The sequence below is a fragment of the Terrapene carolina genome, unplaced genomic scaffold (assembly GCF_002925995.2).
Source record: "Terrapene carolina triunguis isolate 2854851 unplaced genomic scaffold, T_m_triunguis-2.0 Scaffold62, whole genome shotgun sequence".
Lineage (NCBI taxonomy): Eukaryota > Metazoa > Chordata > Testudines > Emydidae > Terrapene > Terrapene triunguis.
Window position 1 is genome coordinate 9,244,079 of NW_020664413.1, and position 18,398 is coordinate 9,262,476.

The window sequence follows — 18,398 nt, forward strand, 5'->3', positions numbered from 1 at the left end:
GAGCCCCCGCCGGGGCTCGCCGCCCTGCCCCCGGCGCTCTGGCCGCCGCGGGGGGCGGGGGAGAGCCAAGCACCCGCCGGGGCTCGCGGCCCTGCCCCCGGCGCTCTGGCCGCCGGGGGGGGAGACCGGAGCCGCCGCCGGGGCTCGCCGCCCTCCCCCAGGGGCTCCGGCCGCCCCCCCCCCGGCAAAAAAGCCAGAGCCGGCCCTGCTGAGAGGTGGTAGCTGTGTTGGCGGGAGAAGCCCTCCTGTTGACAAAGCACTGTCTGCAGCGAGGGTTAGGTCGGTAACTCCGTCGCTCAGGGATGTGGATTTTCCCCACCCCGAGGAATGTAATTATACCAACACAAGTTTGTAGTGTAGAACAGGACTAAGGTTAGGTATTTGTTTCTCGAGTTAGTTTAGGCACAATGGAGGGTTTTAACCTTCTAAAACAAATTGCATTGTAAAGCTCTCAAGAGGATGTTCAGTTAATCTGAAAGTTTGGATGAGGGGAACCGTAAATAACAGTCAGATGCACTTTTATAATGTGTGACTCTGAAGGCCACCTCTGAACCATCTAGGCAGGGCATGCATCGTTGCATTCATATTATTTTGGTTCATTTCTGTAACTATTAGCTAACATGTCTTCAGCTTTGCCGTGATCCTGGATTACTGTAATATACTTCTACCTTAATCCCTATATAAATCTTCGTATTGGTGTGACGGTATCCCCGGGGTGCAACCTGGACTGTCGGATCACTGAGCCTTCTGTCCAGCCAGGCTGGGGTATCCTTCTCACACTCTGATGCTGTTACCACGCTACAAGCCTCTGACAAGTGCTGCACTTACACAGACATCCACAAGCAGGGACACACCCAACTGAAGTACGTGAATGATCTCTCTGCCATTCATGAACCAACAAAAGAGAGGCTCCAGCTAATTCCCCCCAGCTCCCAGCCTTGCACCCCAGAACTGTACCGTCTTGCACTGGTCAGAGGCCTGACCAGTGTAAGTTCATTACCCAGTCCGCCCCTACCTCGATCCGGAGGGACATACACTCGCCTTTGTAAACTGAGCTGAGATTTCCCTAGCACCCCAACCACACTGCTCTAGTTAAAATACAAAACAGACGTATTAACTACAGAAAGATCGATTTTAAATGACTAGAAGTAGGAAGCCTAGAGCTTAAAGTTGGTTACTTAAGAAATAAAAATAAATTTGCAGTCTGAGTTCTACAAACTAAACAGGATTTGAATCAAGCAGTGTCTCACCCTGATAGATGGTACAAACAGTTCACAGATCTTCAATACACAGGCTGAGACTCTCTCTTTCAGCCTGGGACCGCCCTCCCCCAGTTCAGTCTTTTGTCCTCCAGATGTGTTTCCAGGTGTTGAGTTGTGGGGGAGAGAGAGAGACCAAGTGATGATGTCATTTCCCTTCTTTTATAGTTTCTTCCAGCTTGCTGGAAACATCTTTTGCTGTGACGTGGGGGGTCTGCCCCCATTGGTCAAGCAGTCTCCATTCTCTACGTGCTGTCCCTGGAAAGTCTTCTAGGTTGGCTGTTGGGAGAGTAGATTCCCTTTAATGGGCCATCAGGACATGTCTGGCTACTCCATTTTTTTTTACCTGAAAGGCTGGTTGTGGGTGTTCCCAACCTCACAACATATTTCAGTAACATGTACAGCAATGCTTTATAACCTCACATATAATGATAGCACATACAATCCAACAGAATATTAATATTCTACAGAGTCAGACTTTTAAAATGATAACTCAGAAGGTATACTTTGTACAAAATATCTCATAATTATATGACAGTGGTGAATATGCAGGTTCCAGGGTGCTGCTTTGAAGTATAGAGAGTCACAGTTGGAATCTACTATCTCTAAATAAATAGATATTTACAGTCTTGTGCTGAGTTCCTTGTGGACTAAATCTGGCTGCACTTTGACTCTACCATCTCAGCGTTGCACGGAAAGGGTGAAAACCTTCATTTAAACACACTTGCATCTTTTCTTGTATTATTTCTTTTTGTTATTCTGGCTGTTTCATGTTCCAGTGCTGATAATACAGAAATATGCTGTCCCAGAAGCCTTCCTCCTCACAGCAGGGGGGTTTTCACTCACAGTTTGTTGGGCCCGCACAGCTTTGCTTTGGAACTGAATGGTTCCAACCAGAGCTATTCATCTCACCTCCACACCATAATATAGAGGCAACTGTGCAATTCATACTAGAGAAGGTCTGAAAAGCCTCAGAGTCAAGACTTTCAAGAATAGGAGCCTAAATTTAGCCTCCTGAATCCATATTTAGAGACCTACGAAACAGCCAGCTGCAGTGCTGTGTGCTGAGCACTTCTGAAAAATCTGTCCAGTTCATTTCAGTTCCTAAAATGAAAATCTAGCCCATTAGGTCTAGACTGCTGGTAATATGTTACACTCCTAAGTCTTTGAGCACTTAAGTCAAGTCCCAATGGGCTCCTAAATCCTTAAGCACTTTTGAACACTTTGCCCTGCATCTCTGTTGTGGCAAATAATTTGGTGAGGCACATGTGAAACAATCCCTCAAAAAAAAGAAAAAAGGGGGGGGGGGGAAGGGGGAGAAATAATCACTAAACTAATGGAACTGGGAATCTCTTGGACAATATTTCTCAAAGGAAAACATAAGCGCTGCACATTTTCTCCTACACTTAATTATTTCCCTCCTGTATTTCCCTCCAAGCACGATCTCTATTAAGTCTCATACAATATAAGCCAGAGTCTCTGATAAATCAATGGAAATGCTGCTAAAGGGCATTTAAAGTCTGGGATTGAAATTAAAATCCATTCATGAATGGATTTTAAAAGTGCCTGTATCTCATGCATAGGAGATACTGTTCATTATGTTTTCTTAACCGAGGTGACATTGGTAACATTTAAAATGTCACCATTCCCGTTACATCATGTAGAAATGACCTCTTGAGCTCTCATCTCCTGTGGTGTATTAAGCAGTACAGATTCAGCAGCAAGTCCCAGTTGCTAGGGCAGTGAAAGTTGTTACCCTCTGATGGTGGTTTGGTGGCCTGGGCAGGGACTTTAGGCTGATTCCCTTCCCATACTATGTCAGCTCCGATGAAGTCAGTAAAGCTGCTCTCATGTCAGAAGTGGTGGAAGTGAGACGAGAATTGGACCAGCTGTTTTTAGGATTAAACAGTGAAAAAAATATTATTACAACCACCTCCTCCAAGTCTCAAAACCTAAGCTCATGTTAAACCCACTTCCAAGCAGATCTCTCCAGAGCTGACTCAGACATATGATGTAACCTGTTGCAGAGGACCTGATGATTGCAAAATTACTGTTGCTGCTGTTTCTCTGCCCTAGGAGCCATATTCTTCTTCCCACTCTGGTGAGCAGAGCAGATATGGAGTACTCTTCATATCCCCTAGACGTCAATATCCACAAAGATGCAGCTGGTGATGCAAATCATCTCAGTTTAGTCATAAACAGAAGGTCTGGCGAGAACAAATCTAGAGCTGGTAGAAATGTTTCCAGTTTTGGAACTTCATTGAGATTTTATTGAAATTCCCTTTCCCTCTCTTTAGAAACACTTTCCTGGTGTGCGGTTCCCTTTATTCCCCCCAAACCAGCTCTATAAATTACATGATTGAGATTTTTTCAAGTAGATGATTTAGCCACACAGTTCTCTTCACTTGTAGTGGGAGCTGTGTGGCAAAATCCCCCAGTTGGCTCTGAAAAATCTCAGCCCATATTTTTCTTTTTAATCAGTGAAGCCCAAAATGTTTTGAGACAGGCTGTGAACGTGCACTCCCAATGCTGAGCAATTAACCCAATGTGAGCGAAGGGCTCAGAATCCTAAACACAGAGGAGTCTAGTGCTCTCCTGCTGACTTCAGTGGAGTTACTTCTGATTCTTACTGCAAGTGAAGAACTGGGACAATAGATTTAACAAAAACCCAACCCCCCCCAACTGATTTTAGAACTATAAATGAATTAATAAATCCTCCTTCCGGTTCCCAGGGGCACACACTCTGGAGACTCCTTACAAAACAGCTACCATGGTAGTTAGCTCTAATTGGTACCTCTCTGGCAGTGCCAGCAGAGGGGCCAAGGGTTGAAGAAGCTGGAGACTGGATTTACTGTGTAGCCTTAAAAGCGGTCCTTACAGGACAGGTTGAAGCTCATCAGCAGTGCAGTGTGGGCAGGCCTTTGAAAATACAAACTCATCTCATTAATTTTTTTTTATGATGCTCTGTGATTTGATCAGGATGAGCAGCACTAGGGCAAGCGGTTTTGTTCTAAATTAGTGTCGTTTGGTGCACAGGTGAAGGAGCACACAGATTTTTGTTTGTTAGATACTTTGTTAAGTTTTGGATGAAGAGCAGGTAAAAAGGATCCTTCACTTCTTGAGGGATGACATGTCTGTGCACTTGAGAATTTACTTTGAAAGTCCTTCAAGGAGCATTCCCATGTTGGTCCCATGCGGTGGCTAAGTACAGAACTTCCACGCGGAAATTGTCACCAGCATTCAATTCACTAATAAGGGCAAAATAGAGAGCAGTGGGAGACCTTTCCAAACTGTATACGTAACCCATTGTGGGAGAGTGTAATTTTTTTGTCCCCCTCTAGTGGCTGGTCTGCATAAGCAGTTGAAGTCCACTGCTACTTCCAGCTAGAAGGACTAGTCCTTTAGCTCAGATAGTAAAGATTCATTCTTTTTAGTTGTGAAGGTCTTGATTTCAAATCTCACTGTTGATCCAAATAGGACAGATATAATAAAGTGGTGCCTGATGTGGAGTTCCAACACAGAGAGACCTCAGATACTTTGGCCATCAGTGGGGTCAGTTACAGAGACATACTTTCTGCAGTGCAGGATGGGGAGTTTTTTACCTGCAGTTTTTTATTTGTATTCCCTGTTTTCAGTCATTCGTAGTTTTCAGAAACTTTAAACTCTCAGGCTGATGTTTTCCAGGCTTGGTCTCTGCCTGAAGATGAGTGTATGGGTTGGGGATAGATAAACTCATTAAGTGAGATAAGAATGGGCAAAGGTTCACTTTCTCCATTATATAAATAATATTTCCATTGCTTGAAATGGCAGGGACTTGAAGCTGAAATTTGGCAGGGAAATATCCCTCATTCAGGGAAAGTCCCTTTTGAGTTTCCTGGTGAAATTCAGTCTTTGAAAATTGGATTTTACACATGAGTAACTCGGCCTTTTGGCTGAGGGGTGAAAACATTATCTAATATTTTACCAAATATAACATTATTTAACTTCAATCACATAAGAGAGAGAAATGAAGATGTATTGTGCCTGGTACATTAGCCGCAGAGTAAAATAATTGTAGGGAATGAGGCAGGCATTCATAAGGGCCGTGCCTTGTTGTCTGCATATCTTGTAAGAGGGCATCACCCCATGTACGCTTGATAAGGGTACATATGAGCTCACTGACTCTAAAGTGTGCATCATACCACACACTTTTTCAAAGTATTCACTGAGAGATTGAGCCACCTCCCATTGAAGTCAATGGAAAGGCTTCCATTGGCTTCATTGAGAATTGGATGAAGCCTTGGATGAGGTAAGGCTTCTCTGGACCATCACCTTATTTACTTATTTACTGTCCATCACGTGCCTTGTACTGTGTGAATCCTGTGGGGGTAGTAACAGGGCAGGTCTCACAAGGCTCTGGAAAGGGGATGGGACTTTGTATATATTTCAAAAGGGAAAAAAGGAAGAAGGAAAAGAGAACTTCCATCCATAAAACTTGTTTAAAGAACATCCTAAGAACATAAGAATGGCTATAGTGGGTAAGACCAATGGCCCATCTAGCCCAGGATTCAGTCTTCCACGAGCGGCTGATGTCAGATGCTTCAGAGGGAATGAATAGAACAGGGCAATTTATCTAGTGATCCATCCCCTGTCATCCAGTCCCAGCTTCTAGCAGTCAGAGGTTTAGGATGCCCAGACCATGGGGTTGCATCCCTAAGCACATTGGCTAATAGCCATTGAGGGACCTTTTCTTCCTGAGCGTATCTAATTATTTTTTTTAACTCAGTTATACTTTTGGCCTTCACAACACCCTCTGGCAACAAGTTCCACAAGTTGACTGTGTTGTGTGAAGAAGTACCCCATTCTGTTTGTTTTAAACCTGCAGCCTATTAATTTCATTGGGTCATCCCTGGTTCTTGTGTCATCTGAAAGGGTAAATAACACTTCCCTATTCACTTTCTTCACACCATTCATGATTTTATAGACCTCTGTTATATCCCCCCTTAGTTGTCTCTTTTCCAAATTAACAGTCCCAGTCTTTTTAATCTCTCGTCATATGGAAGCTGTTCCATACCCCTAATCATTTGTGTTGCCCTTCTCTGTACTTTTTCCAGTTCTAATGCATCTTTTTTTGAGATGGGGCGATCGGAACTGCATGCAGTACTCAAGGTGTGGGCATGCCATGGATTTATATAGTGACACTGATATTTTCTGTCTTCTTATCTATCCCTTGTCTAATGGTTCCTAACATTGTTAGCTCTTTTAACTGCCGCTGCACATTGAGCAGATGTTGTCAGAGAACTATCCACAGTGACTCTAAGATCTCTTTCTTGAGTGATAACAGCTAATTTAGACCCCATCATTTTGTATGTATAGTTGGGATTATGTTTTCCAGTGTGCATTACTTTGCATTTATCAACATTGAATTTCGTCTGCTATTTTCTTGCCCAGTCACCCAGTTTTGTGAGATCCTTTTGTAACTCTTCAGCTTTGAACTTAACTATCTTGACTAATTTTGAATCATCTGCAAACTTTGCGACCTCACTGTTTACTCTGTTTTCCAGCTCATTTATGAATATGTTGAACAGCACTGGTTCCAGTATAGATCCTTGGGAGACCCTTCTATTTATCTCTGTCCATGTGAAAACTGACCATTTATTTCTACTCTTTGTTTCTTATCTTTTAATCATTTGCTGATCCCAGAGAGGACCTTCTCTTTTATTCCATGGTTGCCTAGCTTGCTTAAGAACCTTTGGTGTGGAACCTTGTCAATGGCCGTCTGAAAGTCCAACTGCACTATATTGACTTGATCGCTCTTGTCCACATGTTTGTTGGCCCCCTCAAAGAACTCCAATAGATTAGTGAGGCATGATTTTCCTTCACAAAAGTCATGTTGACTCATATAAATTGCAAAGTGAAACACTTCTAAGTCTGGAAATGACAAAAATACTTAGTTTGAATCACAATGCAAACTCACAAGGACGCTCAGATACTACTGTGGGGAGTGCTGGTAGAAGAAACTGATCGGTAGATGAAAGGGAGGCAAACATCTTAATGTTGCCATTTCTTGACTTTTGAGTACTTAACTAGATAATCTTAATGTTCTTTTAAAACATTTCTTTTTATGGAATATATACTAAAAAGTTCCCCCTCTGGCAAATAATTCAGTATGTCAGCTTTCATCTAATTTTTTTCATCTGAATTCTAAACCCCTGAGAAAGGTGCTACTGTACAGCAGAAATTCTTAGACTCTCTGCTACTACTGTGTAAATGGTTCAGCTGCAATCTTGGGGCCTTATCCTACTCTCAGTGAAGCCAACTGAGGTTTTGCCACTGACTTCAGTAAGATTAGGATAGGCCCCCTTACAAAATCCAAACACTACATGAACAAAATATTTCAAAGGGTGTTTATTTACAGATACAAAGTGCTTGATATTGTAGAGTTTTTAAAACCAAGAACAAAGAAATCCAAGGGAACAATAATGTACAGTAGACAATTCGCTATCATATCTATCAAACTAATTACAGCACCAACTCTCAGTACAGCAGTTATTCACATGCATTCGAACAGGCGTCCCTGAAAATGCAGTAATACCATTAACCTGTAAAATGAAAATCCCGCTATTGATTTTTTTGAGCTCTTGAAAAATGTAGGTGGGATTGTGATTTAAAAAAAAAATCAATGCAAGTTTATAGCAATAGATCATGTAAATAAGAGTCAGAACATCGTAAAAATCCTAGCCACCAAGTTATGCAGTAAAACTTGGGTAGATAATCAAAAGGACCAGGGCATCAAAGGCAGTCCATGGTCTCTCTCCTGTACGTAACCTTTATCAGTTGTATAACAGTAAGGGATTTATCTGTTGAGTGTTCCCAGGGCTCTAATGTGAATAGAGGAAGGATTGTCCACTGTTAGGGTGCTAGTCTGGGACTTAGAGAGACCCAGGTTTAATTTTCTGCTCTGCCACAGACTTTCTCTTTGTCCTTGAACAAGTCCTTCAACCTATCTGTGCCTTGGTTTCCCTTCTGTAAAATGAGGACGAGTACTTCCCTATCTCCCGGGGGTGGTAAGGATAAATACAGCCAACAAGATTGCAAGGTGCGTAGATACTACAGAGGCACCAGAAAATCAGGGAACTGACTGTCAAAATGGTACCCTGTTCCTCCATATATCTGCTCCCTGGGTATTTGAGACATTATATTTACTAGTTTTGCTGACAAAAACCCTGTTGGCATTGCAGAGGATTTACAGCTGTAGAGGAATGATTTGAATTCTCTTTGACCTGCTGCCCTGCCTATGATCTTTCTGCTGTAATCCTCTCAGAGCTTCCGATCAAAGGGGGGACGGACCAGTTCAGTACTTGGATGGGGCCATCTCCAAGGGATGACTTGGTGTTGGTGTTACTCTTTCTTCTGACTTAGTAATGAACCAGTACCTCAATATGATGATGGGGACAGTGTGCGGGGAAAGGTGCTGTGTTCTGGAAGAAATATCTGACTGGTCACTTGTGATTAGTAAGTATCCCACAGCACTTTTTCTAATAGTGAGTGTGTGTATGCACAGGTGGAGTTCCCACCCTGCTCTGAATCTGAACAGAAAATACACAGTCTGCATAAAATCCAAACTTACCCCTTCCTGGAGTTTGCCTTTGTTGATAACAACACAAATCCAACATCTGCGTCACTCCAATTTCTCTCCAAGGTTGGTTTTTCTTAGGGTTTTCCCTGTAGGACCTCTGTGTCCCACGCCCTAGTTCCCTCTGCCTCTGAGAGAGGATCCAGTCCCACTTACAGGGGTCCAACTGCTGACATCAGGATAACTCTGAGGAATGCCACATTTTTATGCAGGGTCCAGAACCTGTTGTACTGCTACAGGATGTTAACCCTGATGTCCTAAGCAAACTGCATCTTGGATTAAGATGTTCTGCTCCCTTAAACTCCCCTTGCAATTTCTGCGAGTTACATTACTTTTCGCTATCTGGCCTGAACTCTGTTTCTGTAGTGTTGTGTTGTAGTTAAATCCTAAATGAAGAATCTCTCCTGGTGCTGGTAGTATAACAGTCAGGAAGAATACAATTTAACTTCCCCCTGAGACAAGTTTGTGTTTGCAGGACTGGCAATTGGGGGTGAGGGGGATCATCTTATGACTTATGAACAAAGTGCATTTGGATATGGAATAATTGTGAGAGAATAAAGATGGAACTCTTGTGGTACTGGTCTCATAACATCCCTTTAACAATTTCACTTTAAGGCGATGCTTTGTCTCTCATTTTCACAATCAAATAGGAGAGAATTTATTTTTCACACCTGCTCAGGGCCTGTTTCCCAAAGCTGGCGTAGGGAAGTATAATCAGCCACCCCCATCTCTCTCCCATCTCGGAGGGAGGGAAGTTTGTGGTACTAACCTCTATCGACACTTCCCACAGATTGGGAATCTGTTTAATTTCCATGGGGCGCACCATATGACCTCAAAAAGTTGAGACTAGGGATGCAGAGGCTCTGGAGTAGCAAGATCAATGTCTGGAAGCTGCAGCGAGACAAATTCAGAATAGAAATAAGATACAATTTTTTAACAGTGGGGGTAATTGGCCATTGGAACAACTTGCTGAGGGATGTGATGGATTTCCATTGCTTTAAATTGAGATTAGATTGAGAAGAAAGATGTAGGTCAACCAGAAGCTTTGAGCTTGTTGCAGGAGTCACTTGGTGAAAGTACATGGCCTGAGTTCTGCAGGAGGTTAGGCTAGATGATGATCATGCGCCCTTCTGGCTTAAACTATGAATGTGATCTGCAGGAGCTCTGACTAAGCCTTCTCTCCTCCCAGTACCACCTCTGTATTGAGCTGTCCTGACCAATGAGGTGGAATTTTTTACCTCCTTCTGCACCTCCCCCTCCCACTTGGGAGTTTTCCTTTGCCAGGATCTACCCTGGGTGAATTTAGCCCTGATGCTGTAACTGTGAAAATGGGTGAATCCACAAAGGATTTCTGACAGAAGCATTGAATAAAACTTTCTAGTTTTATCTGATTCTTCCACAGAATACAGTGATCATCCGAGCCCGTTTTTTTTTTAAACGTAAGTCCATTTAGCAGAACTTGTGGATTACCTTTCTAAAAACAGTCATGAATCTTTCTATCTGCAAGATGTTTGTGCCGTCAGGTACAACGTAATGCTTGTAAGAGGAAGGGAAATCCAATTCTTGATCTTTAGTTCAACTAGATCTCCTCTCCTTCTGCAACGATGATAATGACATATCAAGTTTAGGGTATTAAAGCCAAAGCTGCGGTGGTTGCCACAGTCAGAGTTGCATACCATTCTAATCCCATGTTTTCAGTTGCTGAGAACTTAATAGAGCACTACGCCTTGATCGAGCCTCTAGATCTGATGTGGCAGTTGGCAATGCAATTCTTTCCTCTCTTTTGGACTTGATTCCGCAGCTCCTTCCTCCTTATGTGGATACTGCTCAGGAGTCATTTGAAGAGGAGCACCCACAGGGACACTACTTGACGGAGGGGTTACTCACCCTGTGCCGTAACTGTAGTTCTCGGAGCTGTGTGTCGCTATGGGTGCTGTTCTATCCGCCCTCCTTCCCCTCTGCTTCGGAGTTTCCTTCTGAGACTTGGCGATGGAGAAGGAACTGAGGACGGTTTGGCCACACAGCCTGATATAGACTTGATCTGATAGACAGGATATGGGGCATATGTGCACATGAAGTGGAGCACCCACAGGGGGACACATCTCTAAGAACTACACTGACTGCACAGGGCGAGTAACCTCTCTTTTCCCATTAGGTTAACAGAAATATTTGTAGTATGCAGCCATAGGGGAATGCAGAAATGGCACGTTCTAATGAATATTGATAAATGCTAATGTTGCCCGAATAGCTTGTCAATAGAAGGAATTTAATAATGATTCTTTAGAATCTTTATTCATAATCTAATTTGTCTCTAGGGTTCTGCAAATCAGAAATTGCTCGTTCTCAATCAGCTGGAGGTTGGTGATGATCTTTATCTCTTGCTTGTCATGTACCTGCCTTCTCTTGACAGCCTCAGACATTGCTGTGTCGAAATGAGAGGCTATGACCAAAATTGTGATATTTATATAGCCTTAACTTGAGAGAAACAATCCGTAAATAAGTGCCATGGAGAAGCAGTGATATTAGTATTCTGGGGGCAGTAGTAAGACTGCCTATGCAGTAGCTTGGTTGTTGGATAATTGGTTTGCTCCATGTCTTCTATAGGCAGAACTGAAAGTTTTCAGGGGTAGAAATATATAAGTTTTTAGCAGTGGTTTTGAAAACAAGTTGCTGCAATACAGACTGTCTGTAGTTTTGTGTCTTTTTAATGGTCCCAAGTGTCACATATAATAGATAAGAATGCTGTTTATTTTGGGGGAGGAAAGGAATTCTCTTTAGTTAAAGCTCTACACTGCCATGTAAAAGGTCTAGATTCAGTTTCCATTCCTGATCTCTTGCTTTGTAGACCACAGAGTTGGGTATACTTTGTAGGAGGGCGTGTATGTATGGAAGAGGGAGGAGAGTGCAGTACTGGGCATATCCTCGCATTGGTGAAGTTGGGTTAAGACCTGCAGTATTGGAACAGACTAGTTGTCCATCCAATTCAGTGGTGAGCCGGCTGTTCTGTTATGGCGCCACAGCAGCCCCTGGTGGGCAAAAGGTGTAACTGCAGAGCCTTGCAGTCAGAATGTATTTTCCGCGGAGAAAAAAAAGATCTGCGGGACACATGAATTCTACACGTGTGCAGTGACACAGAATTCCCCCAAGCATTGAGTAATTGGCATGGCTCATTTGGTTTCGCTAGAGGCACATGGATTTACACTGGCGGAAGATCTGGCCCCCGAGACTCTAAGGCAGGCGTTCTCAAACTTCATTGCACCACGACCCTCCCTTCTGACAATGAAGTTACTATATGACCCCTGGGTGGGGGGTGTCGGAGCCTGAGCCCTGCCACCCTGAGTGGGGTGAAAGGGGTCCACAGCACAAGCTCCGCTACCCCGGGTAGGGGTGGAGCTCTGGCTTCAGTTTCAGCCCTGGGTCCCAGCAAATCTAATGATTAAAATGGGATTGCGACCCACTTTGGGGTCCTGACCCACAGTTTGAGAACCACTGCTCTAAGGTGCTTTTATCCTTTTTTGAAGAGAGCTCACAGAGCACCGTCCTCTGTTCCTGCATTGTCACAAGAAGACTGAAACGTTGGTAATGGCATCTTCAAAGGTGGACCTCACAGCTGCCACCAACTAGGCATATGTTTGCAAAATTCTTCAGCCTGCTGTCTGTGATAAAAGCTCCCTTCTATACCTACAAGCTTGCTTGTCAGTTCTGTTTGTAACTGTGGTTTCCTGGACTGGAGCAGAACCTCGGTAGTATGGAAATGTTCAGTTGCTCACTGATGATGTAAGTCTCTTAGTAACTCATCCCTTTGTCGATATACTGCTACCTCTTCCAAATTAATATCATCCCACCTGCTCATTCAACTGCTTTGTATCTGAAAGAGCTCCCAGCTGCTAGCAATTGGGATGTGCCAAGTTACAGTCCTATCTACCCGACAATGGGGTTTTGGTCTCCTGATTCTTGCAGTTTATGCCCAATCCCTATGCTTTCTCTGCACTGGAATGATACAGAGGATGTTAAACAACACGATTCTGGCTGTTGTCATTGAGCCTTCTGACTCCTGATTAACAGCAACTGCATTGGAGGAAGACGCTGTTTATTCCCGTGGTTACTTAGGGCAGTTGAGAACATAAATTATAAATAAATAAGGAAACTGGAACTCTGTTCGTGCAGCTATTTTAAAACAATTAGCAGGGGCTTGCGTTACACAGTATGTACAGTACTTGATTTTTTGTATCTTTTTTTAAAGTTTAGATCCCCCCCTCTCTTTTCAGTATGGAATATTAATAACTTACACTTGTTTTATGTATCACATTTCACTGCAGTGGCTCAAAGCATTTCACCTCTCTTAAGCCCTGCAGACTAGGTAAGATGTCCATTGAATAGGTGGAGGAAGCTGAGGCACAGAGATGTCAAGTCATTTGCCGAAGATCATTCTGCAAATCTGCAGAGCCCGGGGCTGGTTTTCCCGCTGCGGGGTGAGAGTCACTAACTTTCACTTCCTTGGGAGTTCTTCTTTCCTGTGATGCGAGTCTAAGGGTACGTCTGCGCTGCAAAAAAATAAACCCCGTGGCAGTGTATCTCGGTGCCTGGGTCAACTGACTCAGGCTCAAGGGGCTGAGTCAGCAGTGTAGACATTCCTGCTCAGGCTGGAGACGGGGTTCCGAGCACCTCCCCCCTTGCTGAGTGTGAGAGCCCACGGTCCACCCCAAGCAGGAATGTCGACAGGGCTATTTTTACACCGTAGTGCGAGCCCGAGTCAATTGACCCAGGCACTGAGACTGTCTGCCACAGGGGGGTGTGTGTGTTTTTTGCAGTGTAGACATACCCTAAGGCTCCCAATTATCCTTATTCTCACTTATCTACAGTCCTCCTCTCTCCTGTGTCTCAGATGTTCTCAGTAGCCCCAGCCAGGGGAGACGACGAAGGCGTTTTTGCAGCAGGCATCAAGACATCCTTGCACTTGATTGTGACCTTTCTTCCTCTTCTGGGACCGGATAGGTCACTTTCCTTGCTTTGTCTTTTGCTTTTAATGGCGCCTCATGTCAATATACACTTAACACAAAAGTGCATCTTCTCAGAGTGCACATCAGAGGAGTTTGCTACAAAACCTGTGGGCTTCCATCCAGAATCCCAGCAGACCTTATGCAGCACATCCTAGCATCTGGGTTAAGGACATCTTGTAGAATTGTTATTATTTTTCCCATTCATTTTTCCAATAGAAAGCGTCCAAACTAGAGGAACTTAGCACTCAGGGAAATATAAACTGTGCTGAACAGCATAATGTGGCAGTCAGAGGAAAGGCAATGACCTTGGAATTCATTTTCATGGCTTTCTCATTGACCACGAGAACTTAATGGGAATCCTTGCAAGATTAGCAGAATGTAGAATAAGTAACTATAGGAGAGATGATTGATTTGCAATGTTGATATCAGACTTAACTTAGTCTTTCTTTTTCTCTTCTTGGAGGGACTAGGCAGGCAGCAAAACACAAAATAAAAGGGAAAGGTAAATTCCCCATAAAAATGGGCAGAGTAACTTCTCTTTATGATAGTAAAAGCTTTAGCTGTAGGGTTTTTGTAGCCTTAGTTTAACAGGAATTAGGGCTGTCAAACCATTTTTAAAATTGCAATTAATAGCGAGATTTTTTTTTAAATGGTTGCGATTAATCACAGTTTTAATCATACTGCTAAACAATAATAGAATACCAATTTAAATTTATTATAAATATTTTGGATGCTTTTCTACATTTTCAAATATATTTCAATTATAACAGAATACAAAGTGTGCAGTGCTCACTTGATATTATTTTTGATTACAAATATATGTACTGTGAAAAGATAAAAGAAATAGTATTTTTCAATTCACCTCCTACACGTACTGTAGTGCAGTCTCTTTATCATGAAAGTGCAACTTACAAATGTAGATTTTTATATTTACATAACTGCACTCAAAAGCAAAACAACGTAAAACTTTAGAACCTCTACAAGTCCACTCAGTCCTACTTCTTGTTCAGCCAATCGCTAAGACAAACAAGTTTGTTTACATTTACGAGAGATAATGCTGCCCTCTTCTTATTTACAATGTCACCTGAAAGTGAGAACAGGTGGGTTCTGCTTGATAACAACAATCCAAAGCAGTGTGGACCGATGCACCTTCATTTTCATCGTCTGAGTCAGATGCCACCTACAGAAGGTTGATATTCTTTTTTGCTGGTTTGGGTTCTGTAGTTTCCGCATCAGAGTGTTGCTCTTTTAAGACTTTTGACAGTATATTTGACTCCTCGTCCCTCTCAGATTTTGGAAGGCACTTCAGATTCTTAAACCTTGGGTTGAGTGTTATAGATATCTTTAGAAATCTCACATTGGTATCTTCTTTGCATTTTGTCAAATCTGCAGTGAGTGTGTCAAATCAAACAACATTTGCTGGGTCATCATCCGAGACTATATGTAATATATGGCAGAATGTGGATAAAACCACGGAGAAGGAGACATTAACTTAAATTTGTGACCGAACTCCTTGGGGGAGAATTTAACACATTATTTTTTTTTAACAAGCGTCATCAGCATGGAAGCATGGTGGCCGAAGCATGAAGAGGCATCTGAATATTTAGCATATCTGGCATGTAAATACCTTGCAACGCTGGCTACAGCAGTGCCATGCAAATGCCTGTTCTCACTTTCAGGTGACATTGGAAATAAGCAGGCAGCATTATCTCCCATAAATGTAAACAAACTTGTTTGTCTTAGTGATTGGCTGAACAAGAAGTAGGGTTGAGTGGACTTGTAGGTTCAAAAGTTTTACATTCTTTTGTTTTTGAGTGCAGTTACGTAAAAATAATTCTACATTTGTAAGTTGCACGTTCACAATAAAGAGATTGCACTACAGTACTTGTATGAATTCCCTGAATTACGAATTACGTTTTTGTTTTCCAAACAAGATATGCCTAATCTGCGTTTTCCTACCCTGCCATGCGAGAGCTAAGAGAAATTAACAAATACAGTGGAAAAGCATTGATCTTTGTGGCAATTAATAGCAACCCATGCTTGCTGATCAGCAGTCAACAAGAAGCTGGACAAACGTACATTGTACCCCATCTTTTATTGGGGAGTCAAATGAACAATTGATCAGAGACTGCCCATCTCTGGGGCTGCTGAGTAAACGTCTCAAGCAATCTGAGCTGTGATTCAAAGTTTTCTTTATTTACCGGGGGGATAACACAAAATGAATAAAGTTCCCTGCTCCAAAAAGGTTAAATAAATCAATTCGAGTCTATGTCAGCGGGAACTGTCAGTCCCTCCCAGAAAGCTGTGTGACTGCAGGATTTCTGCAGTGGCAAATAAATCATTGCACAGGCTTTTTGCATACTCTTAAAAACGGGATGAGCAGTGACTGCGGTGCTGAGACGGTAATTCTTTAGGCTACTCCAGCTTCTTTCTGAATAGAATTTCACCTCTTAGTGTATCACATCTGGTTCCAAGCTCAGGGCTTTTGCTCTTCTGACTGTAAAAGCTCTTCTTGTAGCTCCCCAAGGCAAGGAGTTTCAGTTCCAAGACCAACCTGATTCTGCCATTTTAATGGCTTTAAAACTTTATTTGTTTTACTCGCATTGAAAGTGTCTCCTGGTATCAGCTATAGCAGTTGGGCCTGTACCTAGTTGTTTCATAGATGTTATGCCATAATGTTGTAATTTAGGCCCTGTCTGTGATGGGCTTTGAACCTAATGGAACCACAGTTCCATCTGTAATGGGTGCAAACACGGGTGTCTGGCCAGGTTCTAACACCATGTTCAAGCTTAGATCCATGACTGCTCTGGTTTTGACTTCCTTTCCTCCAGAATCCTTCGACTGGGCTTCATCTGGCCCTACTTAGTCTCCGTGCACTATTTGAAAATGGTTTAAAAATATCCCCGGTGCTGCCTACACAGCCTAGAAAACGGCTTTTGCTGGAGTCACACTGAAACGGACATCAAGCCCTGTTTTCAAATATGGTATTCAAAGCCCAGTAAAGACAGGGCCTTTGAGTGCCTATTACAGCAACAAGCAAAGGAGGAGAACAACATGACTGACTGCAACCTAGGGGAAAATAAAAGCACCTGTAGGGATGATCACCACCAGGTATCTAAATGCAATACATCCCTTTTGCAGCACAGTACGTTAACCACCTTCAGGGTTTCTGCCTGTTTAAAGCTGTTGATAATCAGTTCTGGTGCTTTCAAGCTCTTGCCCCTTGACAAATGGTGGGCCAACCTTATTCTGTGTTTGTAGAGCACTTAGCAGAACGGGGTTCTGGGTCCATGAGTAGAGCTCCTTGGAGCTCCAGTAATAAAATAATAAATAATAACTTCACACAGGAAGTACCTTTATCTCCATTTTACAGGCCTTGCCTTCATTAAGAATATATGTATTGGTGTAATTACATGGAAGTGATTAAGCTGGTGCAATCCCCTAATGTAGGCAGGCTGCACCAGTATAAAGTGGGATTTGTATCACGGCAGCGTAATCCAAATTCAATTGCTAATTTAAGATGCATCAGCATAAGCCCGATTTTTAAATTGATGAAGTTACCCTGGTACATCATTTCTCTAAGTCAATAGGAATTTGGAAATTGAGGCAAGAGAGGTTGAGTGACTTGACCAAGGCCACACTGCATGTCAGTGGCTTGACAGATACTGTGTGTTCTGTACTTCTGATTCATTCCAGAATCCCGGAGAATGTGTCCATTGCATTTGTTTAAACAAGTTAAATTCTAGTGACCATTTTGGAAATGATCCGAAATGTTGCTGAAGCTTTACAAATAAAACATGTTCTGAATTCGAGTAAATCTCCACTACCTGGTTCTGGACATTGACCGTGGCGGGATGGGGCAATGACTAACCACGGAGTGATTCTTTGTTTTTAGTAATCCAGCTGCCAATATCATTGCGTAATGTAGAGTTTAATTTGGGTTTTCTCTGGCAGGGTGCGGGCACTGTAAGAAAATGAAGCCAGAGTATGAGATGGCCGCAGAGATGCTGCACGGAGCCAGTGATGTAAGCTAATTTCCTTTATTTCCCCCTTTTCAAATAATCCATGATAAATACCAGAAGTAATAAAAATGACTTTTCCATCCCTCCCTGCCACAATTTTAGCTGTTCTCATCCTCCCACAGGGCCCTCCGAGATGTGCTTCCAAAATACAGTCTCATCGGTAATGCATGAGCCTTGCCAAAGCGTTAGCAAGAACATTCTGTCTTGAGCGAAAACAAAATTGCCAAGTGATTATATATTCTGCTGTAGGGCCTTATTTATACACAATATGATCAAACCCAAATATAATGTGGAAATGTTTATTTTCCCATTCATTAAAGGCCTCATGCTAAATGCAAATTAAGAAGACGTGGGGGAGGGGGTTCGGTTATGGTGTAGATGCAAAAATTTAACGGGCTTGTTTCTCCTCTTGCATACATTGATTTTTACACTGGAGTCATTCCACTGTACATCAGTGTAACTAAGAAAAGAATCTCAGGCCCAGCGATGATAATAATCACTG

The 18,398-nt window shown here is 42.8% G+C and overlaps 1 protein-coding gene across 1 annotated transcript in view; it reads left to right on the forward strand.

Moving 5' to 3' along the window:
- Positions 1-18,398, forward strand: part of PDIA5 (protein disulfide isomerase family A member 5) — a 121,594-nt gene that overhangs the window by 66,921 nt on the left and 36,275 nt on the right. The window contains exon 12 of the mRNA XM_024205723.2: positions 17,829-17,899. Coding sequence (XP_024061491.1) covers positions 17,829-17,899 — 71 coding nt within the window. The remainder of the gene's footprint in view (positions 1-17,828; positions 17,900-18,398) is intronic.